The sequence below is a fragment of the Colletes gigas genome, unplaced genomic scaffold, assembly GCF_013123115.1.
Source record: "Colletes gigas isolate AHSC1104 unplaced genomic scaffold, ASM1312311v1 Colletes_gigas_Sc00009, whole genome shotgun sequence".
Lineage (NCBI taxonomy): Eukaryota > Metazoa > Arthropoda > Insecta > Hymenoptera > Colletidae > Colletes > Colletes gigas.
The window spans coordinates 824,993-851,043 of NW_025106638.1; the positions used below are offsets into that span (position 1 = coordinate 824,993).

General features: G+C 37.9%; 1 protein-coding gene across 5 annotated transcripts in view; it reads left to right on the plus strand.

Annotated features, from left to right (window-relative positions):
* LOC122397512 (nucleolysin TIAR) overlaps positions 1–26,051 on the plus strand; it is a 231,998-nt gene that overhangs the window by 37,263 nt on the left and 168,684 nt on the right. For 3 of the 5 annotated variants that reach the window (XM_043396712.1, XM_043396710.1, XM_043396707.1), the window contains exons 1-2: positions 1,447–1,466; positions 6,457–7,019. The exons of 1 other annotated variant lie outside the window; for it this stretch is intronic. In XM_043396712.1, coding sequence (XP_043252647.1) covers positions 6,836–7,019 — 184 coding nt within the window. In that variant the 5' untranslated portion in view covers positions 1,447–1,466; positions 6,457–6,835. Of the gene's footprint in view, positions 1–1,000; positions 1,467–6,456; positions 7,020–26,051 lie in introns of those variants that run through there. One more of the 5 variants, XM_043396708.1, reaches the window with a different exon arrangement.

A 26,051-nucleotide genomic window follows, 5' to 3' on the forward strand; every position in this document is an offset into this window, starting at 1 on the left:
TCGAATTCACTATTTACAGAGCATCCATTGATGATATTCCTAATTGTTATTCTTTTTACTTTTCATCATTTTGTCCCTGACAGTAGAAAAGATGCTGAGGAACATTGTTTGTCGAAGTTTAATAACTCATACTACTCGTATTGTTTGCAATGAATTTTTTTACAGAATAATTCTTTCAACGAACCGATCGAATTCACTATTTACAGAGCATCCATTGATGATATTCCTAATTGTTATTTTTTTACTTTTCATCATGTTGTCCCTGACAGTAGAAAAGACGCTGAGGAACATTGTTTATCGAAGTTTAACAACTCATACTACTCGTATTGTTTGCAATGAATTTTCTTATATAATAATTCTTTCAACAAACCGATCGAATTCACTATTTACAGAGCATCCATTGATGATATTCCTAATTGTTATTCTTTTTACTTTTCATCATTTTGTCCCTGACAGTAGAAAAGATGCTGAGGAACATTGTTTGTCGAAGTTTAACAACTCATACTACTCATATTGTTTGCAATGAATTTTCTTATATAATAATTCTTTCAACAAACCGATCGAATTCACTATTTACAGAGCATCCATTGATGATATTCCTAATTGTTATTCTTTTTACTTTTCATCATGTTGTCCCTGACAGTAGAAAAGATGCTGAGGAACATTGTTGTTTGTCGAAGTTTGACAACTCATACTCGTATTATTTGCTATGAATTTTCTTATATAATAATTCTTTCAACAAACCGATCGAATTCAGTATTTACAGAGCATCCATTGATGATATTCCTAATTGTTATTCTTTTTACTTTTCATCATGTTGTCCCTGACAGTAGAAAAGACGCTGAGGAACATTGTTTATCGAAGTTTGACGTTACTGGTTCACCTGGTGCGTGGTACTCGTACCACTATTGGACGTTTCAGAGGGACGCGTGGGCGTGTACGTTGGCACTTCTTTAAGCTAGGTGGTCGAGTGTTTTTCAGTGCAACTCCAGCCGCTTTAGCAATGCCTACGATATGGTCGTCGGTCACATTTCGCGGCGCTGTCTTCGCTTTCGCAACGCGTTGTTCCATATCGTCTCACTTTCCGCTTAACCTTCGCGGCTCGTGTCGGTCGGTAATCGATTTCAGTGCTAATCCCTCGCACCCTGCTGCGTTCCGTGTTAACGAACCGACCTTGCACGTGTACACCTTTATCGAGGTTGATGGTCGATTGCTCTCCGGACTCGCTTCCAATTATGCTCCTAAATCGCGCGAGAATCGTGTAACGGCGTGGCGGAAATCCCGTCGGACGATTTTTACCACCTTTCGCGACTATTTCTGAACGATACGCGAACGCAATTAATACGATACTCAGTGCCTTGTCAGCTTAGTGTGATCAATGTGTGACAACGAGATTTAAAATAAGAGTCGACGAACCAGTGGAACATTCGATCGTTCGCGATACAAATTGGCGACGTGGTTCTTAGGTCAGTTATAGTTGCGGTAGAAAGTAACTTTGCACAATCTTTTCTATCTCTGTCAATATTTTTTATTTTCGAAAGTTCAGTCATTTTCGACTGATGATCGTGTCAGTGTATGGGTAAACAATGTTAACGCTAGATTTGTAGACATTGGTTACGTTAAAATGCGATTTTTGTTTTCATTGAAATATTAATTTTAAAAGTTGTTCACCATAAATGAAAAGAAACTTGTTTCTTACGAATTCATTCCATTTATTTTATACCAAATGCTGTTTTCTTTTTGATATTAATGGACAAGTAATGCGCGATTACGAAATCGATAGAGAGGTATAATATTTTTGTTTTTCTAATACTAGTAACGTCTACGTGAATTTTACAATCGCGTAATTACTGTAATTTAACGATTTGATAAACAATTTGTATCGTTTCTGACGGCTCTGAGTCACTGTGGCTCCATTGGCGCGTTCCTTTTAAGGTTCGAAATGGCATGTAATCGATTCCGGTGATAATTATATGCGCCAATAGTTCGAACATGACCCCGTGACGTCCATTGTTTCTCGCTATGATGATATCTGTCGGTAATGATCAATAATTTGGATACCGTCATGGAATACATTGGATAGAGGACGTATTGGGTGGCACGCAGTCCAAAGCGTAAACGGATATGAAACTGTCAATTATTGAAAACGCGATCGGGGCCGATGTCATCGAGATAAAAACTCGCGTCGAAGTCAATATTGTGTTAAAATCTCGAAATCGTGATTTTCCGATCTCAGATAACCACGTATTAAATGTTTCTCAATTAATATAATAAATTGAGCATCTATTTAAGAGGGGATTCTCGTCAGGAACGCAATTTTTTATTTGTCAAAAATTTTTGAGAAATAATGAGAATTGTATACGATTTCATATAATTGTCTTCAATCGTTTGAAAATTATCGCATAAGATGGATCACTTTGATGGATCATGCAAAGTATTAGGTTGTTACCTTATGAAACGTCCGATTTTTAAAACAAATTTTAAGAAAGTTTCGTTAGTACTAAACTTTATTGATGAAAGTAACTATCATTCTATACATTTCTCATAACGTGTATTAAATTTCCTGATTCCATTTCCGTAATTATTTGGATTTCTAGAATTTAGAAATTTTTGAAAAGCGTTCTTCACGGACTCTTGATTAGAAAACGTGTTTTCAAGAGGGAAGAGTATAAGATGTTTAAAAAGATGAAAGTCTTCATAAAATGATAAGCTTTGAAATGATATCTCACACATTTACTATATAAAATCGGTCATTTCATATGTAACAAGTTAACACAAACGCTGTAAAACCGAATTTGATATATTTATAAATTCTTTTCGATGAAAATAATGAGAATTACGTAAGATTTTATATATTTATCTTCATTCGATTGAAAATTATCGCGTACACGGTCTTGTTAGACAAATTGATGGCAACTATTTAAAGTACAAGAGCTCTAAAACCGAATTTTCTGTATTTAGACATTTTTTTTATGGAAATAATGGGAATTACATTCGATTTTGTATAATTATCATCGACGGTTTGAAAATTATCGCGTACACAGTCTTCTTAAACAAATTGATAACGACTATTTAAAATACAAAAACCCTAAAACCGAATTTTCTGTATTTATAGATTTTTTTCGATGGAAATAATGAAAATTACCTACGATTTTATATAATTATCATCAACCATATGAAAATTATCGTGTCCATGGTTTTGTTGGCTAATTTAGCGAGAGCCATGTAAAGTTCAAAAGCTCTAAAATTGAATTTTCTGTATTTATATGATTTTGTTGAATGGAACTAATGAGAATTAAGTAATATTTTATTTAACTATCTTCATCCGTTTAAAAATTGTCGCGTACACAATCTTCTTAAACAAATCGATGACGATTATTTAAAATACAAAAACTCTAAAACCGAATTTTCTGTATTTATATATTTTTTCGATGGAAATAATGAAAATTACATACGATTTTATATAATTATCATCAACCATATGAAAATTATCGTGTCCATGGTTTTGTTGGATAATTTAGCGAGGGCCATGTAAAGTTCAAAAGCTCTAAAACCAAATTTTCTTTATTTATATGATTTTGTTGAATGAAACTAATAAGTATTAAGTAGTATTTTATTTAGTTATCTTCACCAGTTTGAAAATTGTCACGTTTACAGTTTCGTTAAACAAAATTGGTAACGATCGTGTAAAGTACAAAAGCTCTAAAATCGAATTTTCTGTATCTACATGACTTTGTCGAACGGAACTAATGAGAATTACATACGATTTTATTTAATTACGTAAAGTATAAAATCTCTAAAACCATCGACGCATAAACCCAGCGACGACGTAATCAAATGGAGACCATGTAAGCACCCGGGCGATCGTTTTTATCTATCCGAGTTTGCGGCATGCAATCAGAGAGGCGCCCGTTGACTCGTGACGCTTCCGGTCCAGGCTTCCGGTTCGCAGAACCGCACCGTTTCCGTTCGGTTGGCCAACCCACCGATCCGGACCGGTCGTCGTCGTATATCGTTCGCCCCGCGTCCGAGAAACACTATCGAAATCGCTGCCAGCATCTTGTCACCGTGAAACACCGACGCGCGTCATACTCGTTCCGAGTCCGGATAATTGAGTCGCGTGATTTTTCGTTGCCCGTTCCCGGGTCCACGGCGCCGCGCGGATCGAGAATCGAATATTTAATGCGCGGCGCCAGAAACGGGGTTACGCGCAATTTTCGGGGCCAATCTGCGCACACATGCGGCCGGAGATTCGACGACTTAAAAATTGATCCGAACTTCGTGCCGGTTAGCTAACTGCTTCACTGACCCGTGCGCAATTGTGAACGGCGCTGAATAAATTATGGCGATTGGAATACGCGCGCAGACGCTAGTTATGCCCGTTGTACAGGGTGTTACCGAAATGGCGGCACCAACGGGGCTGAATCCGAGTCGAGAAAATATTCGTCGAAAACTTGGAGTGACTGTTGTTTGTTGTTGGGTTTATTTTCGAAAACTTTTATTTAAAGTTTTTTCATATTTTGTCCTTACGTTGATTATTCGATTTGCGTTAAAACTACCTTTGTAATGCTTATTTCGATCATCATGTTCTACTACTCTGTAATAAATGAATATATAAATAGTATACGTTTGAAAAATTATTTGCAATTTAATCGTTCGTCGTGTACGCGAATACTCGACTGTGTCATGGATTAGTCTTCGTTGCGTTTGAGTTTAGCAATAGTAGCAATCTATGGCTTGTCATTGTATTTGAAACAGACTCTCGAAAATGCATTCGAACATTTAAAAACGAAAAATACCCAGAAATGTAATACGTAGGATACAATTATATCGAGAAAGGAGATTTTCACCAAACATTTGAATTTATAAAAAATTTCTTGATCAAAAAGTAGTGTTATTGTAATGTTTATCTCTTGAAATAACGCAGTGATATCCTTCGAATGTAGACGTAAGTGAGATCGTATGAAAGTGCACGCATGCTCCACGAACATTTAACATTAATTTACTCGAAACAGAAGTTTCCTAGAAAAATCTGTCACTCCGCATTTTCGACTTATTTTTTCGCGCAGATTCACCCTGTATACCGAAATGTTCCCAAACCTCGAAATTCCGTGTTCCCAGGGGGTCCGTACACGCGAAACGGGAACGAGTTTGTTGATGAGCCTGGAGTTGTTAAAAAAGTGGGGTCCAGGCGCGGCTTAAAGTTCGGTCTTGTAACGGAACAGTGACCATAACTCGTAACGTCTCGGCTGCGTGCACATTTATGACACTGCCGTGCGTTACGTGTCCCGTGTCTTCGAATGGGCCTCCCTAATTGCACGTGGCGTCCATGTAGGAAACATGGGACGCGTAGAAGGGCTGGGAATTGATGATGATGTAAGTGATCCGTCTCTCGAGTGCGTAGCCATCTTTATTCTGCGACGAATACTCCAATTTCTGTTATTTTAACTATTCCAAGGTCCCTTTCACCGCGTCGCATTACAACTCAATGTTCGACCCGAATTAGTCCAGCCTTGGAAATTTTGTTCCTCGTCACGTTTGGGAGAAACTAGGAATTTATAACGAAATTAAATTTCGTACGTAACGTTGCTCTTGCTGGTAAATATAAATTAGTTTTTTTCTTTTTCCCAGTTTGGTACGGTTTCTCTATCTATTTTCTTATCTTCTTATTATTTCGACTTAAATTACGTTACAAACGAGGTTACGTTGCCGTGCCAAATTGGCCGAGTATTGTAATTTTAAATAATATTTGAATTTATATTCGCGTAAACATAATTTTGTGTATACGTTGTTTACGTAAATTTTAAAGTAAGTCGAATTCTTTTAATATATGTTTATATCAATTTTACACTGCTCGATCAATATTATATTTACACGTTAATAGCGTTTTTAATTGTATCGCGAAAAGGGCTTTATTTATCAACAAATTCTTTCACATAAATTGGTTATTGCAGTTTTCTTCTGCTTTGTTTGCCCCGAATATCACGTTTATCATAAATCGATTTAACCATTTTACGTCATTGGTAGTACAAATATCAATATTTATAGAAATTATGATCACAGCCCAATTTCCAAAAAATCGTGAAAGTGCTGGTAATGTATTAATTTATTTACAAAATAACAGTATCATTATAATCGTTGTAACGACAAGATATTTTTTTTTTCAACTGGAAGGAAAGAGGAGACACGCACCATCGTTCAATCAGCCCCTTTTAGGACAATTGACATTAATGTTTTCCCGCCAAAGTTTCGGTAGCTAAGATGGATGACAGAAATGCATCATTTTTCAGTGTCTTCGATTTTTGTGGTTCCAAAAGTTTTGATCGAAGACTACTTCTGCTTGCTGGTGAATTTCATACTTGATCGAATTCTCCTAAAGTTGATGACCACCAAACAATTATCTCAAACTCTGATTACAAATGCACGCTTCAAATTTTACGTGGACGTTTCTTCCAGAATGTTTGATTTATGGAAAACATTATTTGCATCGGGTCCTTTTTGGAGAAAAACGAAAGCTATCTGTTCAGAAAATCTTTGATACTCTTCGTTCGACAAGAGCACCATTCTTATTCTTTGTTTAGTTCGATCTGGTTCGTCGACTTCGTTTGTATTTTCTCGCCTGACGCGTCAGAAGATGAACAGTGTTTGGTGTTGTGCGAAGTAATGAATTGGATTTACACCGAAAAGTGGGATTACTATGGCTGGCCGGTTCTGTGATTCAGCCGCTGGCCAATTGGTATAACCCAGCGTCGATCGTCGTCCAGAACGGGGGAAAAAATAGCGATCGTTGGACTAAGCGAACGTGCTAGGCCAGGCACGTGTAAATATATTTCGGATGGCGAAAATGGCGGCGGCGCCGGGCAAGAATAAATTGAAAATGGGCAACGCGGGCCGATACTACAGCGCCTATCTCATCTACGACGTGGCGAACTCGTGCCTGGCTGCCTTGCACGCCAAGATGCCTCCTCCACTAGCTGTCACGCGAACCAACCCTCTGTCTCCGCACGTCCAGAACCCCCGTAAGTTCTATTCGCATCTTTCTATTTTCCTACGCTTCGAAACCTACGTACACCTCCCCCCTCACAACGCGTCCCACGGTGTGCAAGAACGTCCGAAACGCGAACAAAACGAAGCAAAATGGCATTTTTCAAAGCAACGAATATTAGTTGATAGTTCAATGTACAAGGAATCATAAAAATTAACGAGAAAACCTAATCACGAACTTGTTGAATCATAGTTTTATGTCAACTTGTATCGATTCAAGTGATTTGATAGGTAATGAGTAGACTGCGGATTTTTATGCAAATTCATATATTTATTAATGAAATTAATAAAATAAGAGCTTCGTAGAGGGTTCATTCAACCCCTAAATACAATAATTCTTATCTTACTTAAGTTTTTGTTATATTTTTGCATATTAAATGCATTCTATACTTTTTTGACAATCTAAATTTCCCATAAATGCATAAATATCCGCAGTCTAGTAATGAGAATTTATTGAGTCTGCCTTTAATGTGTACCCTTTGGAACACTTTTTTTTTGTTGAAAGTGATACTTCCAGAGATAGTAGCATTAGTATTACTTTCATGGTCCTGTTTAACAACATGCAAAGCTTAAAAATTATGATTTTGCGAAGAAAGAGGACCTTATGGAAAATGGCACCCGGTTAAATTAGCTGAAATTTTGATTTGATGTAGTTCATGATGTCTTGATGAAAAGTTCCAATGGGCCCCGAGCTTGTAAATTGAACAGTTTCCGAGATATGGGGGATCAAAAATCAATAATAGCCTTATTCTAAACTACCACGTTTGAGCATATTTGAGTGTAAGAAGCACTGTTGTGACTCTGTGAGCCCTTATGTATTACCCCTTGACCCCCTGACCCTCTGACTCCCCTTCAGGAGTCGAAACAAAAAACGCCAAAAAGGTAAAAAATGGTCCGTTTTTTCATTGTACAAACATGAAGCACCGTCTCGGCATTAACATTACAGCAGTATATGTAAGTTTCAAACTGTGCCAAAAGAGCTGTGCGTTAGATAAAGATAAGAAACGTATTGTGATCTAAAACTAAATGTAAAACGTAAAAGAACTAAAATATAAAATGGAAACGTTGGTGTCACAGGACAAATAAAATGTATTCGAAATCTGAATCAGAAAATTCCGCCAGCAAACCTGTGACAGCTCAATAAACATCAAACTTTGGTGTTTGCATTTGGAAACCAAAACGTTTTGTTTTACGGGGGGGGTCCTCGATTCTCGAGCCGTGTTGCGAAAGATGTTAAAAAATTGTTGTTGAATAACGGCCAGGATCGTCGCCATTGTACCGTGGAACGATTACCAAGGAACACGTGGCAAGAAAGAAGCGATAGGTGCGCTAATTTGAAGTAAAGGATAGGTTGCGTTTCGTGTTATGACAGGGGTTGATGTAGTGCCTGTAGCTGGCTTTCATGTTTGATCAAGGAAGATCGTGTGTAAGATGTGGAAGTAATATCTTTCGTGAAGTTGATCCCCCTTGGGCCACGATACGAGTTTACGCCCTCGTACAGAAGTTGCTGATTTTATTTTTATTGTGCAGCGAACGAGAATATTGAATGAAGTGCTCGGGGAACACGCGCTGACATTTTTTTTACCGAAACTGTACATTCCTCGACGCGTTAAACCGACCGAACTAATTTTTTGCTTCTCTCGGAGTACTTTGAATGCACCAAACTGCATTTTTGTTTGAAATTGTTCGATCAAATAGTGATACTGTTACTAATAAACAGAAAAATCAATATTTTATTAAGATACTGGAGGAAATTAACCCTTGGATCTATTAAGACCCGAATATGAATTCTATTATTTCGGATTCCAGTACAAGGTTAATAATTGAATTGTTGCTTTATAGAATTTCTAAATTCTCTATTTATTAGTAACAAATTTGTAAAATTGTTTATCAAAAACCAAAGCTTCACGACTCCGAAAGGAAATACTACGTTCAAGGTAAAATTATCATAGAACGTCAAGTAAGGGTTATATCTGTTTCAGTTTTGCATTTCTCTACGATAATAGCTTTATCTTTGAGAACGTAGGATTATAGGAACGTCCGTTTTAACAACAATCACCGACTTATTCAGAACACTGGTTGGTTTACAACCAACTTTCGAAGCAATGTCTATAAGATTAAACATTCAATGCTCGTGCACTCTACTATTTACATATGGCAATAACCAGCTATAGTTATGGGTTACATTGTGCTACGTTTTTATACCGGCGTAGTATTCTGTATCAGGTTCATAAAAAAGTTATCACGTATGACAAATGCAACTCCGAAATAGGTGGTTCTACTTTGGTAGAGTAATCTACTTCTCCTAGGGGATGAAAAATTCATGTAAACATAAGTCCGGGAACTTCTGCTACGCGAGATAGAAGTATATTCTGCTTGCATCCGAGAGTAAAACAAATACAAAAAATGTTCGCGAAGTTATTTGTAAATATTGTTCTTAATAACAATTTTTTTTCATCCTTAATGAGGATTATGGGTGAAAGTTTATCAGAGAGAAATTTTTAAAGAGAATGTACTTTTCATTTTATTTTCAATATTACAACATAAACAATAATATTACAATTATGTGGATGAAAATTCACCCATAATAATAGTGAAAAAGTTAAAGAACCTTTTCACTCTCTGAAATTGAGATGTTCTGAGCAGAGGTATATTTTAATTGCTTATTCATCAGTTATTATAAGATTATTATTATTATTATTTGGAACAATGACTTTGGATGAATTGTAATGATTCGTAAAAATTTATTTTTGATTAAATATTGTGAAAGTTTTCAATTTTGAATCAATTTTCTATAGTAAATTAAATTAAAATAATTGTTTCTCAAAACACACTTGAGGTATTATTTCGACGATGGACGATGTATTCGTCGAACTAAAAAGACTTTGGATGAATTGGGTATATTTGGATCCTATATAATAATTCGTGGAAATTTATTTTTGATTAAATATTGTGAAAATATTCAATTTTGAATGAATTTTCTATAGTAAATTAAATTAAAATAATTGTTTCTCAAAACACACTTGAGGTATTATTTCGACAATGGACGATGTATTCGTCGAACTAAAAAGACTTTGGATGAATTGGGTATATTTGTATCCTATATAACAATTCGTGGAAATTTATTTTTGATTAAATATTGTGAAAATATTCAATTTTGAATGAATTTTCTATAGTAAATTAAATTAAAATAATTTTGTCTCAAAACACACATGATATGAGATAATATTTCGATAATGGACGATGTATTCATCGAACTAAAAAAATTCTAAACACCGTGACGGAAGCTCGCTTGTATAATCGTTTCTGGCGTGGTTTCGAGTTAGATTTTTTGGAAAGTAGCTCATCCCCGGCATCTTTCCTTTGTTCAGCAGCTAACGCGAGGCGAGGAACTAAGAAGGCGTAGGTGCCGGGGCGCAGGAAAGGGTGGAAACACTCTATGAGACGGGATAGCGTGTCTGTTTTGATTTATAAGAATTCACCACGAACCCCTAACCCACCTTCCTAAGTCTGGCCTCACCCCGGCCTCTTCGAGATCGAGCTAGATCAGCCCCTCCACTCCCCCCTCCCCTCCCCCCAGGTTCCACCACTCTCGTTTCACCTATCTTGCGCGTGAATAATAGGAAGGTACCCAACTACCCGTCTTTCCGCTAACCTCGCCGCTTCCTTCTTTTCTTTATCCTTCCTCTTTGCCACTGTCTCCCGTGATGGTGCACCGTTCATTCTTCTCGCGGACGACTGAACGAGTTTCGCTTCGTTGTCGGTCAACGAAACTATCTATCAACCTGTTTCCGCCCGCGAAACCACCGATATAAGGTATCAGGAAGTCGTGAATGATTTTGCCTCCGCGTTTAAACCCTCGACGGTCTCAATTTTTTCGGGTAGAACCGCCAGGAACGCGCAATTACCTTTATTGGATTCGTTTCCGGGCTACGTAATTGATTCTCGACACACCCCCCCCCCCTCCCCCCCGGAACGAGATAAATTATTAAGCCAGTTCTTAAACCGAATTCTTACTCTCGACGAAACTCCACTAAAACTTTTTTCATATTTTCGGGTTTTATTCCGGCTACGAGTACATAAAAAGAAAAAGTACTTTCATCTTTCGAAAGGGGGCATGAAACGTAAGAATTGCATCGATGATTCCTCCGAAACGTATCACGCCTCCGAGCTCGTCGTTTCATCGTTTCGGGAAAAGGGGATGGAAACGTTACGGCAGTTTGGGAAATTTCATAAAAACCGACCGTGTTCCGAGAAGCACGGAATAGCAAATTTCCTTTCTTTTTTCCTCGCCCTTTTCCTTCCGTGCCTCGCGATCGCGCAACGATCGTTCTTTTTCCAAGCGACACACGAGCTTCATCTCCTCATTGGTCAACGGAACGATCTATCAACATTTGTGCCAGAACAAGAACCGCCGCAAAACATTAGCGAGTCACGAAAGATTTTGCATCTACGTTTCGCAAGAACGTATATGTATCGGGGACGCGCCATCAATCTTTTTACTTTAATGCGCGCCAGTCAGACTGCGTACCAGCAGAGATGAGTCCAGATACTCGACGAATGAGTTATGCTAATTTCAATATGTCGCGTGTTCGAGTTACTCGTCGCTCTGCTGTACCCTGAAACCTCGATTTTTGGAAGAAAACTGATTTCCCATCGAAGTGGATCGTTTGTTGTCCGTTGATATCGTTAATACGGAGGCAGAAAAAAGAATCTCGTAGCGTTTTGTGCCGTTATTGGCCGACGTCGGGAAACGAAATGTCAACAAACTTTTTCAATATGCGATCGTCGACCTACTTAGTTTCTAAATGAGAGCTTTCACGGTAATACGCTGACGCGACAAAGCCGACGCTTTTAATTTACACAATTATCGGCTCGAAAAGAGTTGTTATCGCGCATACGTTATAATGCGGTCTAACAATATTCCATTCCTCCGCGTCGCGCTTTAAAAACACGCGTAGATACGTTCCTCGGCGGCTAAACTAAAAAGTGCTCGGCGCTTTAGGAGTGCATAATGAAAATTGTTAATCGTATTTTCAGTTTCGTACGTTTTCAAAAGATAATATTCTATAGTACTCGCTTTATTTCGTTAAGGGTTATGTATTCAATGCTGAGGACACTCGAAACATAAAAAGTTACGGTTCAATTTAAAACGAGCCACGAAAGATCTCGCGTTTCACATTTTAAATGTTCCTACGCTCGCGAAAAACTAATTTCACTTTTCCGTTTAATCGTTTTAAATTGGTGGAGTTCACGTTTAAACACATTTCGACCATTATTGTTGTCTGGGATATTGTATTTCTGCTTTTGTTTGACAGACTGCAGGGCGAACAAATGCAAAATTATATATTGTTTTCATAAATTTATTTTAAGATCGTTCGAGTAGTTTTTATTCGATCAGAATTGTGAACTTCTTGTATTGCTTTTCATTTGACTGAGTGTTTCTTGAAATAATTTTATAAAGAAATTTAAAATTTTATTTTATTTGAATTCATGTTCGTTTGTATCACAAACAAATGCAAAATTATATGTTGTTTTCATAAATTTATTTTAAGATCGTTCGAGTGGTTTTTATTCGATCAGAATTGTTTTACTTCTTTTATTGCTTTTCATTTGACTGAGTGTTTCTTCAAATAATTTTGTAAACAGACTCTAAATTTTATTTCACTTGAATCCATGTTCGCATCGCCGAAATTCATGTTCAATTTGTGGAACACGTAAATTCGAAACACGTTTAGGAATTCTAGTCAGTGTAAATGGATCAAAGGAGTGGCTCGCCTGCATAGTGCAAGCAATTCTAGTGGTGTACGTTTGTCAATTGCGCTATCGTTCAATACTAACACTCTTAACGTTAAAGTTGCGAGGTACCAGAGCAAACAAGTAGCTCGAAACGAAATCAAGTATTTGAAAAGATCTGACAATCGTTGTCACACAACATTTCCGTTATCATATTTTGGCGTTTTAAATTCTCTTTGATAGAGAAAACTGTGGAATTGTTTCTCTTTAAAAAATGTAATATTAATATTCCATGTACGGTTCAGTGGAACGAATTGCGATACTAAAAGAACGTTTCCCAAAGTACAATAAAGAACAGAAAATGTTCACCGGCGCACGGGGGTAGTAAAGAGAATTAATATGAATTGGTTCTTCGTAGACGTGTTTCGAGGGAACTCGTAAAAATTTTAATCCGCAAGTTAAACCATGATTGAAAGTTCTATTAAAGACGAGAGAAGGTGAAAATTCTACAGGTCGTACGGTTAATAAAGAGGAAACGATTCCTCGGCCGAGACGAGTATGGCAGCGTGCATAACCGGAGCTTTCGTGCGCGTTCGAATTTAGATAAAATCAGCAACTTTTATGGCTAGTAGATTTTTTCGTCGATCCGCTGCGTCGGTGTAAATACGAAGCCAGATACGGAAGTACGGTGCCCCGAAGAAAAATATAATAAATTATTTAAAAAAAAAAAGAAAAAGAAAACGACTTTTCTTTCAGAAATTTTAGAAATCGAGTACCAAACGAAAACTATTTTTATTCACGTACGTGATTTTCATTAAACGCGAAAGGATCCTTTTTTTCTTATTTCGACCGGATCGAAAAGCGTGGACGTACAAAGGGCTATTAATTATTGAAGTTTCGCCAGCCACTGAATTATTGCACTTAGTTCCGGACAGTCTCTCTGTTTAATCGCGCCACGGTGGTTGTACATTTTAAAATAACAATCCTATTCCGCGCCGCGAACATTTTCTACTCACACTCTCAGATATTTGTGGGGTCAAGCCCCTATTATTCTCTTCCCTCCCCCCTTCTACGTAAAATTGTTTCGCGTAACGCGCGAGAAATACAACAGTCACTCTCGAAAAATCAACTCTTTCGCACAAGATAAAGGGAAACGTGCAATAACTTTCCCGTTGCACTCCGTTCCGCGCTGCGTAAATACACTCGCATTGGTAATTGTATTAACATTCTGGGAATTTTCTACCCCCCGGAGCGTTTCATTCATGGCCCTCGCGGAAATTTTTACTCCTCGAAAAAGAGTATCGTTTCACCTATGGCGAAAAATTATTAGTTTCAAACCACCGTAACTCGATCGGCTTGATTTTTCATAGAAATGTTTTTCGTCTAGCATGACATGGTTTGGGACGAGTATACCCAATTTTTCAAGATTTTCTCGGTGATGAAGAAGCAAAATAATGAATGCATATTTTTCCATTTATACGAAAGGAAAATAATTCTTGTGAAAATTTCACACGTTATTTTGAATGTTATCGACCAAAAATGGGCAAAAAATTAAAACCAGACCATGTTATACTAGACAGTATATATTTCTTATTTTGGAAAATATTTAAAAAAAAAAATTAAGCTAATCAAGTTAGGTGGGTCAGGCTATATATTTTAATTGTAATATCGTGGCTAGTGGCATTAAAAACAATTAGCAAAAAATTAAAACTAAACGGAGTTACACTAGACAATATCCTTCATTTCTTATTTTAGAAAATATTTTTAACCACTAGTAACAGAGAAAATTAAGTTATTCAAATCACGTGGTTCCCTTTATATATTTTAATTGTAATATCGTGGGCAGTAGCATTAAAATTGAACAAATAATTTCGTCCATATTCTTTCAAGAAGTCTAGCAATCTCGTTTCGTATCGAGAGTTCTGGTACTTGGTCGCCAATTTGTTCAATTTGTCCCGAGCGTGGCGGCTGAACGAAAGGGTTAAACACCGTAGGGGTCGAAGGGTAGGGTGGAAAATTAGCCATTTGCGCTTGAACTTGGATCGATCGTCGTGCGCGAGATTTCGCGTGGCGTATCGAAGTTTCGGCGACGTAACGACGTCTCCAGAAGGGTGGAAGAGGAGGAGGATGGGTGGGAGGAGGTGTAACGGCGACCGGAAAGCATCAAGCCCCGAAATATATTTGCAACGTAGGCGCATATGTCGAATGTATCGATGGAGAAACTTCTGGTCGGTCCGCAACGCGGGGGCTCCTAGTGAAACGTTACCCGCTTATAAGCTTTCTCCTTGACATGCGGAAAGAGGGGGAAGGGGGGGAAGGATGCATGAAAAGCTATCCGTGCGCAACAGTAACGAGAAGCCGATGCTCGTTTTTCAACGATGGAGTTTCACTTTGATATAATGGCGGATCGTTCGCCCGGGCCCGGGCCACCGTTCAGCGGTTTTATGAGATGTGAAATTAAACCTCTAACTGCAGGCCCGTCTTACCGCTTCTTCCGTCCCGAAATCGGCTTCCGAACGTGGTTTGAAAAACCAGCCGTGTATCGAGCCAAGAAATCAATATCGTTCCGAGAAGTTATATCTAGCGTAAGCAACGGAACGTTTCAGCATGCCAAGTGGAATGTTACGTTCCGCGTATTGATTGACGCCGGCAAAACGGGATACTGTACCATTCGGTTCGGTTATTGGGGACCGCGACCGTTCAATTACGCTCGTTTTCGTACAGTCGCGCAGCTATTATTCCGGCCGTTCGCTCGGGCGATTCCTCGGAACGCGTTTGAAGACGTTTGACGCCGTTTGACGCCGTTTGACGCGGTATGTCAGCTCTTTTTCTATCAAATTTCAGTGCAAATATGTCGAAAAGTACTGCAAACTTGATTGTAGCATACAAGTATTAAATAAACATTGTTATGCAGGAATGTTTGAGAGTGTTTGACGAGGAATGTCGCACGAAAGAATGAAAAATGTTCCCTTTTCAGGCAACCTTTTTCTATCAAATTTCAGTACAAATACTTTGAAAAGTACTGCAAACTTGATTGTAGCATACAAGTATTAAATAAACATTGTATGCAGGAATGTTTGAGAGTGTTTGACGAGGAATGTCGCACGAAAGAATGAAAAATATTCCCCTTTCAGCTAATGTTTTTCTATCAAATCTCAGTACAAATACTTTGAAAAGTACTGCAAACTTGATTGTAGTATACAAGTATTAAATAAGCAGTATATGCATGAGTGTTTGAGTGCATATTTCACCATCTGACGTGGTATGTCGCACAAAAGAATGAAAAATATTCCCTTTTCACCTAACTTTTTGCTATCAAAAGTACAAATATTTACAAATATAAACAGTGGGTATTTGAGAGCGTGTGTTTGTGAAAGTAGAGCTGTACACGAAATAAAATAATAATTAATAATCAACCTTTGTGCCAAAATAAAACTTTTCCCGATGATTTTTGGCAATACTCTGTCACATGATATCGTTACGCGCGATATTATGTCGCGTGATATTTTTACATGCGATATTTTGTCGCGTGATATTCTTTTCGCGACGTATTTTCGTGCAACTATGAAAATTAATCCAAACACGACCTTATTCATAGACGCACGTACTCGCGGAATGTAGAAGTGATTTATTTCGCGCATGATTAAAAGTAACCTGAATAAAGTCATGTTTGGGCTGGCTTCGTTTGGCAAATCTCGTTTATTATACATCGGTGATACTCGCGTGATGATGAAAAAGAATATGGCATTTTCATTAGGGAATGAAACTTAATTCTGCGTTCGTGCTTTGTTGCTTTTGGCCATCTATCGTTCATGCTACTTGAACGTCAACCGTGATTCCGTTGCTTGTCAAATTTTTAATCTGTGAGAATAATTTTAATACTGTTCGAGTATTGAAATAGTATCGATTTTCTTTTTCCAGGTTAATTTTTTACAATCACTCGTAACAAGCTTCTTTGCACTCGAGTGTCCATTAAACTATCCGAATAGTTTGGGAGTTACGCGATAGAAAGAATTACTGTGGATAGTTGAAGTGTTTATGGTCCTGGAAACTAATGTTGCGTTACACCTAAGTTCCAATTTTTCCACTCAATATGTTTTTGGATGTTTACAAGCAGCAGGGACGTGAGAAGATCAATGAGGATTCTTAAGTGATTTCCAATACTTTGCATACCTTCTGCACAAACATGCTGCAGAGGATATATTGTGTTCTCTCGTATTCTTCCATCGAAGTTCACAAGAGTATTCGGACTAATTGTATCGATGAAACAATTTCTGGATGGATAGTAATTTTTATATTGCTCCATATCGATTTCTCAGAAGAAATTTTATCAATTTTATATGATATTAAATTTATTTACTCAAAGTACCGTCTTCTATCGTTTTCTTCAGTTTGAAGAAGTATGGCACGCATCTTTCTATTTATTCCCGCGAAAAGCATCGTCTTCTTTTAAATCCTATACGTTGTGCAGGACTTACGAAATACTTTTTACAGTTGTAAAATAATAAACACATCCGCGGCCCGTGATAGGGTAGCCAAGTGTAAACAGTTCCTCGGAGCCAAAATGAGTTTGGTATGTCTGGTCTGAAGTTTCGTTTGACCAACCGTATCGTAGCCGAGCAAATACACGGTGGACGAATTTTCAAAATCGATTTTCTAGAAAACGATGCCGCGCATCGGGCGAAGCATTTTATTGCGAATTTTTATTTTATTTTTACACATAAAAATTTCGCCTACCCCCTTCTGCTCGCGAGATGATTTCCACCTCTGTGTAAAGACCACGTTATCCTAATAAAAAAGCAATTTATAATCTAAAGTTAAATAATCGTTGGAGCAAACACACCAAATAAAATAATACATCATCTCAATTGTTTTCTCAAATATTTTAATAATACCCAGGCGCGAGTTGGATCCTGTGCAAATATTTTTAATCTCATTTTTGCCTCCGTATTGGTCACTTTTTCAGAACGCGAGTTCCTGGTAGACAGCTTAGCAATGTACTCGCATAGATTAAGTAGAATCGTCTTACACCATCCGACTGCCGGTAGAAACATCCGGATTTTTTGTTTCGTTCCGCTTCCGATCTTACAACAGACCCCAACCCGTAATCTTTTTTCTATTCGTCTTTTTCCCTCCTCCTCGCTCCCCCTTTTCCCTTGATCCCTTCTTTACCTTCGCCGGGCGTCTTATGGTCCACTGCATCTTGCAGATTCGTTTTCTCGGCTTAGCCGTTCTCGCAGAATCCAGCGCCGTCGCTTAATTACCAGCCGTTTAGGTCTTAATTGTTAATTTAGCGCATTACGTTATTCTTCGCGGCGCTCGTTAAAGGTGAAAATGCGGGTCGGTTACGTCGCCGGGCGTGGAAATGAGATTTCTCTCGAGAACCACGAAACGGAAACGGGAAAAACAAGGACAGCCGGACGGTGAAAAAAATGGAAGGACAGCGCTTTAACCGCCCACTGTGCCGTTAATGGAACGTTGTAAAATGTATACGAGAGAAGTATAACCATGGCCGTGCGATAAGAACGCCCCGGAATGATAACAAGTTTACTGCCAGATGTTAACAAGTGTCGCGCCTCGTGCACTTTACGTGAATTTTAGTATAAAACACTCGCAATAAAATAAATAATTGTATCGTCCGTGGGAGAATAGGTGACAAGATTTTTAATAATACAGGGTGTTCCACCTCTAGGAAAAATTTTAATGGGAGATTCTAGGGGACAAAATAAGACGAAAATCAAAGATACTAATTTTTTGATTGAGGCTTAAAAAATTAAATTAAAAAATTTTAAATCATTCACGGAAAAATTATTTTTGGTCACGGGGGTCAATTACAATAATTATTGGTCGATAGACACACCCTCGAATTCCTACTCAGTTTCAAGAAAAAAATTCAATACTGAAAATATAATGTCTGACCAGGAATATTCTACTTCGAAAAATGAAAATTTCAAATTGTTAAAAAAAAATATTTTCAGTTGCAGGGGTCAATTACAATCATTTTTGGTCAAAAGACACACCCCCAAAATCCTACTCAGTTTCGAGACAAAAATTCATTACTGAAAATATAATGTCCAACCAGGAATATCCTACTTCGAAAAAAAAAATTTGAAATCGTTGTAAAAAAATATTTTCGGTTGCGGGGGTCAATTACAATCATTTTTGGTCGATAGACACACCCCCGAAATCCTACTCAGTTTCCATAAAAAAATTCATTACTGAAAATATAATGTCTGACCAGAAATATTCTACTTCGAAAAATGAAAATTTCAAATTGTTCTAAAAAAATATTTTTTGTTGCGGGGGTCTATTACAATCATTTTTGGGGAATACATATACCCTCAAAATCCTACGTGCTTCCGAGAAAAAAATTCTTTACCGAAAATATACCTTGTGGCCGATAATGTTTCTATATCTTTTTAACGAAGCCTGAATCAACAAATTAGTATCCTTGATCTTCGTCTTATTTTGGCCTCTAGAATCCCTCATTAAAATTTTTCCTGTGTATCTGCCTCTTTCAAGTCATGTTAAATCAATTTAGTCGTCGTCTTTAGTTCCACCGTTCGTCATTAAAAGTTTTGCTTTTAACCCATTGTTAACTTCAGTTTTATCGAGTGTTATTCCTCGCCATTCGATAAATTAAAATATATCTGCGCAACCAATGAAGATTCTGGCACACGAGAAAAAAGACGTCAACTTCTGCTTTATTTTGGCACTGTGATCAAATCGTATTCACCATTCCCGTTTTAGTGATTCTACAAGCCAAAATAAGAAGATCAATAGCGACGAAATTGCTATAGAGGCTTTATTTCGGAGTCAATTGTTAAAATTTCATTTGTGAAAATACAGAAAAAAGGGTATTTAACTTCTTCATTCAAAATTTATTTAGAATATTTTTTAGAGAGCAAACAAAAAATAGTACAAGGTGTATCATTGTTATTCAAAATTTAATTTGCTTTAGAAAGGAGGCATATTTTAATATTTATTTCGTATCCTCCCTTAAATGGTTTACAGAAATTTTATTTATTACTGCAGCATTGAAAACGTCATACAGTATATTACCTTCGCAGCCCCCTCAAGATTTATTCAAGCAAAGAAAACGTAATTGAAAAACGGGTATGTTTTCGAAACACGGTGAAGTTTACCAGTGCTCAGAAACCATTTGATATCGTACTTTGCCGAGCATTTAATTTCAAACTTTATTAATCATTTCATTTTCCGAAACGTTTCCGTTATTTACACGATTTTATACTTCCAGAATTTTAGCTCTATATTTTTGTTTATAACAACCGATTGTTATCGTATTAAAACGCTCGCTGAAATTAGTAAAAATATTTTATTTATTTTCCATCGATTTCCCATTTTTTCACGACTCAAAATTATTTAAAAAATAAGCTATCAATCTTTCGGTTCTCATTTTTCCCTTCGTGTTTATCGGTCATAAATTTGTTTCGTCGTTCTGTAAAAGTTGTTCTATTATTTAAGCCAGTACCAAGTACAATTTTCTTAAAAAACCAATCTCGCCATAGAATTTTCCGGCACGACCTGCCAAAGAATTCGAGATTTAAGATTAGGTATGAATGTCTCAGAGAGTAATTCGCGTTTCAATCTAGGACTGCATATCCGATGGTCAAGGTCCCTGTCGGTGAGACAATGGTATCCCTGTATATTTCAGGGTCGCACGAAGAGTGGAGGGCTCTCCTCTTTCTCTCGCGAGAAACCCACGAGAGAATATTTTGGTCACGTAGCAGCCATCGTTCTCTCTCAAATGGCGGAGCTTCCAAGCTCCGGTGCTCAGTGCACTTCTCTGAGTGATATTTTGCCATTTAATCCTCTCCCGATGTTCCAACGCTGCTTCACGTTCCTCCCCTCTCTGCTCCTCTCTAATTTCCCGAAGAAGACACCTCGACTGTTATCCACGGCCTCCTGGCATGTCCTCTGCTATGTCACTTCTGCATCGCTAGGTTCCTCTCCTTACCACCCATTGCTTACAATATACATCAAAGGTTCTTCTTTTTTATTATCCATATTTATTTGTGTAATCATTACGAAGAAATTTAAGTATTATAATTGAGAATTTGTCACTCAATTTACAGCTATCTGTCCTTTCGTGAAATTGTCGATTCCTTCCACCGATTGCTTACAATATACATGAAAGGTTTCTTTTTATTACTACTGTAGCGACTCGATGTTGCAAGAGGAAAGGAGAAGGGAGAATATCGTCATTCAATTGTCGGTCGAAGATCGTATGTGTACAAATAGATTGCCGTGCGAGCGCTTGTGAGAAAGGCGTTGAGCCCTCTGGTGGCGAGCGCGGGAAGTGTCGCCACGATAGAATCGCTTCTCACAAATAACTTTAAATATTACCGTCGGGCATCTATCACTAAATTCCAATTGAATATCTTTTGAGTCCAGGAACGTGTCCAGAGTAAATAACTACTCTTAAGTAAGCATTTCGGAGCGTAGGTTTGGAGCTCCCCCGTCTAGGAAATGAAGAGACGTGTGATAAATCTGGTCGATAGACGAAAGTCCTAACAGTTGCCAAGGGAACACGAACATCGGTTCGACGGAGGAGCATCGAACCTTGAATCCTGGACCTTTGAATCCTTGGCTAGTCCTGTGGGTAACACGAATGACCCAACGACGATTTTTCTTAGCTAGATCCTGTGCTATCCCTCTGTCGTCGCGTTCACCCTTTTTTCTCTATCCCATCTCCTGGTGCTCCACCCCTTTCTCGGGGCACCCTCGCTGCCTCTGCTTTCCTCTCGTCGCCTAACCGTGTCCTCTTTCTTCCTCCATTGTTGTCAACGTCCATTGTCATTCGTCGCGTGAGCGACTCGGCCGATAGCGCGGAACGGATTAACCCGTCTTTGTCGATGATACCAAGAAAGGAGGAGCCTCTCTTCGTCCATCGGAGCTGTGCAATTAACGTCAAACGTCCTCTCGTACGCCCGACTCCCTTTTATGCTTTTGAATCCAAGACGGTCGAATTAGAGGTTCGCTAAGTATCATTTCGGAGTTATTAACGTTGATGGCGGTGTTGGATTTGCGACTACGGACGGATCGCCATTTCTAGTTTACCGAATTAATCATTGCCTCCCGGCAATCCTCACGAGAAGATCGCATACAAAAAATCAGGTAGAAATATTTATTAATTTGTTCCGCCTTTGCATACGAAGCAGCCGTTGCGCTAATTTTTGGTGCATGGATCGATCGTTTCGTAATTGAAACGTAAAGAATAAAATTTGATGAAACTGTACCTTTCAGGGGAAAAGTGACAATTAAGATTCGAAGAAATGAAAAACATTCCCAAGTTGTTAAATTCCAGTTTATACCGTGAAAAAGCCAGACAAACACGCGAAAGCTTGAAATTTATTCCGCTGCCGTCGGTTATTACCCTTTCCAGTATTAATTTACGTTTAAAAGCGCACAAATTTTGCATTTAAACGGGGCATTAAACATCGAAAGGGGAGAGCACGTAACATTCATTTAGATTAAGGCACCATTTACGAGCAAAAATGAGAGATCTCTGTTCTTTGTTCATAGGTTTACGGTCAAATGACTACGTCCTGCTTCGTCCAATTCTATCTCATTGTTAAAATGTAACCGAAACTTATGGCAGAGGGCTGTTCCGGGCAAAACGTACACGGAAATGTTCGCGGGGAACGTGCAAAAATTGTCCAGTTTACACCCTTAATGTATATCCCCCTGTTCGACAAATTCTAATTCGACGATGAAGATTCTCGTGATTTATATTCCTGTGTCGCTTTCAACGTTTAACCCGGATCTACCAGTTACAGTGACGCTTTCCTTCTTTTACAATATTTTTGAAAATTTCACGGAACAAAGGCGCGCTGTGGAATTCGAAATTTTAAAATCACCGTGTGAAATTTTTTTTCGTTTCGTGGCTCGAAACTAGAATATCAAGTTTCACGGGCGAAAAGTATCGGCAGATTGACGAGCTTCTTTCGTGATCCACTCTTTTGACCTTTAAAGGTTAACTGGAATAAGGGAGAAAGAATAATTGCGCTCGAGCTGAGACCTAGGCACCTGAAATTGCCTCTGTGCTCACAGCTCGATGCGTGGCTGCAACTTTATTAGCCCCTGTTTCTGTTTATAAACTAATAGTGATTTATAAAGGACGGCAAAACAATGGTTGGGCGCGAACCATGAATCACCACCGTCGGCGAAAACCGTTTCGCGTTGGGTAACAACCAAACACGTTAAGCCTTCGCGAAAATTAAAGAGCTTTCGCGTGGAATTTCTAGAGACATGGTAAATCAGGCCACGCGGTTACGTCAAAATTGCACGCCGTTTCGAAACGCTGTTGAGAAAATATTTAAGTTCGGACAGTTACTATTTAATGGCCCATCAAGTCCACGCAGGCGATCTTTTGCGCCATTGAACGTATTAGATTCGAAATTAAAAACCGGAAATGAGATTCCAACGCGGTCTACGATTAGATTTTAAATTGTTCTTCGAAGTTGGCTGCATAAATCCAAGCTCGTTATAAACTAAACGTCCAAGTTGTTAAACGCGTCTGCTTAACAAATTTTAATTTGCACGAATACCATTTTATTTCTATTTCATTACTTGTCATATTTCTTTATATACAGCTTTAATAATTTTTTTAAAATAACAATGTATCCTGTTCCCGGTAAAGAAGAATGAAGTGTAATAGTTTTTCTTGAATAATTTCATAAAATTTTTTTTTACGTGTTATCGATGAAATAATATCTCGTACGAATTTATTTTATTTTCGTACAATTTTGCAATGAATTTCAACCCGATTATATGCTCGACAGATGTTCCGTGAAAAAAATAATACGGAACAATTAAGATAGATAATTTCCTTCGTTATTTAACAGGCTTAAGTCTAGATTATAACAAAAGAAGTAAATACCGTCGCCCCGGATAAAAACAGTTAAACAGGATTTTCTAACAATGGACGCGGCATAAGTAGGTCAGAGGATAATAGTAAGGCGTGGTAATGATCTTTTTGAGTGAAACTGTAGAATCTAAGGATGCATTTCCATTCTCGAGAATAGTTTGGATCTATCACAATAATGTTCCACTAGGGACCCTGTATAAATTATATTTTATCGAGCGTAAATATTCGAAAGGTAACAAAAAGCAAACAGTTCTTTGCTCGAACTAAATATTATATACATACGTGTTTCTTCACCACACTGTTTCCATTAATTACGGTAGAATTTATATCGTAATAATAATTGTCTCGCAACAAAATTACCGTTTTAGCCATTTTACTTTGGGCATAAATCGATTAATCGTAATAATAATTCGAAGAACAATAAACTAAATATTTTTATGAATTTTGTGCCAGACACGATATCTTTCGAATTTTTAGGTTAGATTTCACTAGCAAAGTATGAACTACTTATATCGAGGTGTCTATTAGATGAAAACTAAAAATAAATAAATCAATAGAGTATGGAATTTTGGCGATAGACGAAAAATAGTAATAATATAATTATTAAAGTCTTCTTTTCCTTTAATATCGAACTATAATAGAATCTCGATTATTTAAACACTCTATAATAGTTCATAGAGTTTTATGATGATAATAAATCAAATATATCCCTAATGAAAGAAATCAAATATCCTAATTTTTGACTAGCAATTTTTTTCGAACGAGAATTGAATTATTCGTACTGTAAATAAACCTGATGCTAATTGCTGACGTATTTCATACAGAAACGTGGCGTTCTATTGTATGGAAATTTAAATCACGACCACGACGATAATTTCCAACGAGCAGGAGTAGAATTCTAAAACTCGAAGGTCCAAAGGCCGAAAGGGGCGAAAAAAGGGTTGCCTGAAACCCCTTGCAACAATGAACTATTGGAAACGCGTGTCTATCGATTGAAAAGTTCCCGGTAAAAACGTTACACGTGTTACAAATCAAATTACATCATTTCAGTCAGTTTTGTAAAATCGTGGGGAATCAGTTTGGCGATAGATGAAAAATAGAATTAAAAATGGCGATCAAAGAATATTATTAAAGTCTCTTTTTCCTTAAATATCGAACTACGATAGAATCTCGATTATTTAAACACTCTGTAACAGTCAATAGAGTTTTACGATGGCACATGTGGTGTTATGATTCCAATAAATCCGCTAATGAAAGAAATCAAATATTTTTAAATTAACACGAGCAATTTTTTTCGAACGAGAATTGAATTATCCGTATTGTAAATAAACCTGAGGCGTTCTATTGTATGTAAATTTAAACCATGACTAGGACAGTCTAAAACTCGAAGGTTCAAAAGCCCGAAAGGGGGCTGAAAACCGTTAGAGCCCCGTCGAAATTCTATACCGTTCGCAGCAACATTTATTACGCGATTAGCGGCGATATTAATCGGCAGGGAGTCGGAAACTAAAAACGAGAAGACCCCCGTACGATCCAGCACTTTCCTCCTTTTATTTGCTCGCATAGATAAACGGCGTTTCGTGCCTCTTGGAATAACCGGCCGCGATACTGCGGCATGAAATTGGACGACGATGTCACAAGAATCGCATTAGTCGTCGGCCGTAGCGTGCTGGAAAGTGCACACACAAGCTAATTACAGGACAACACGAATGCCTCTAATTACTTTTATTCCAATTCCAACGAAATTTGTTGGAGCAGGGATCCCCACGGGAACGTATAACTCTAGGTGTGGAAGTGGCCGCGTTCGTGTTCCCCGCGTTTATGTGTCCCCCTTGAGCGTTCCTGTGACCACACACACACAGCGTGGAACCCGACGTGCGTGCCTACCGAGCCGGCCAGTATCGCTGTTAAAATCCACGATCGAGGATAATCCGCAAATTGACCGAAATCTCGATGACAAAGAGTCACCAGGCCCCGCCAGTTCTACGCTGGGCTTCGAACCCGATCGACGAAATAAAGGCTGACTCGCGCGCGAACGCGCCAACGTGCACGCACTAATAATTATCATAATAATCGCTTGAAAACTGTGTTATCTAAAAAAAAAAATATCTCCTGAGAAGAATTTTAAAGTCGTTATAACTGAACCGATAGGAATCTTTTTATTTTAATAATTACACAACCCTTAAGTGGATCATTGGGGTCACTGCGGTCCTCTGCAAGTTTAAAATAATAATTGTTTAATATATGTCAATGTAATGATTTAAAAATTTATCTGATCCTCCGTTATATCATTATTTTTTAAATGCTTTAGAGGAAAGTGAATATCCATTTACCAGTTTGGTAAAAATCAACATTAAGTGGAATAATTCAGTAGAGATTG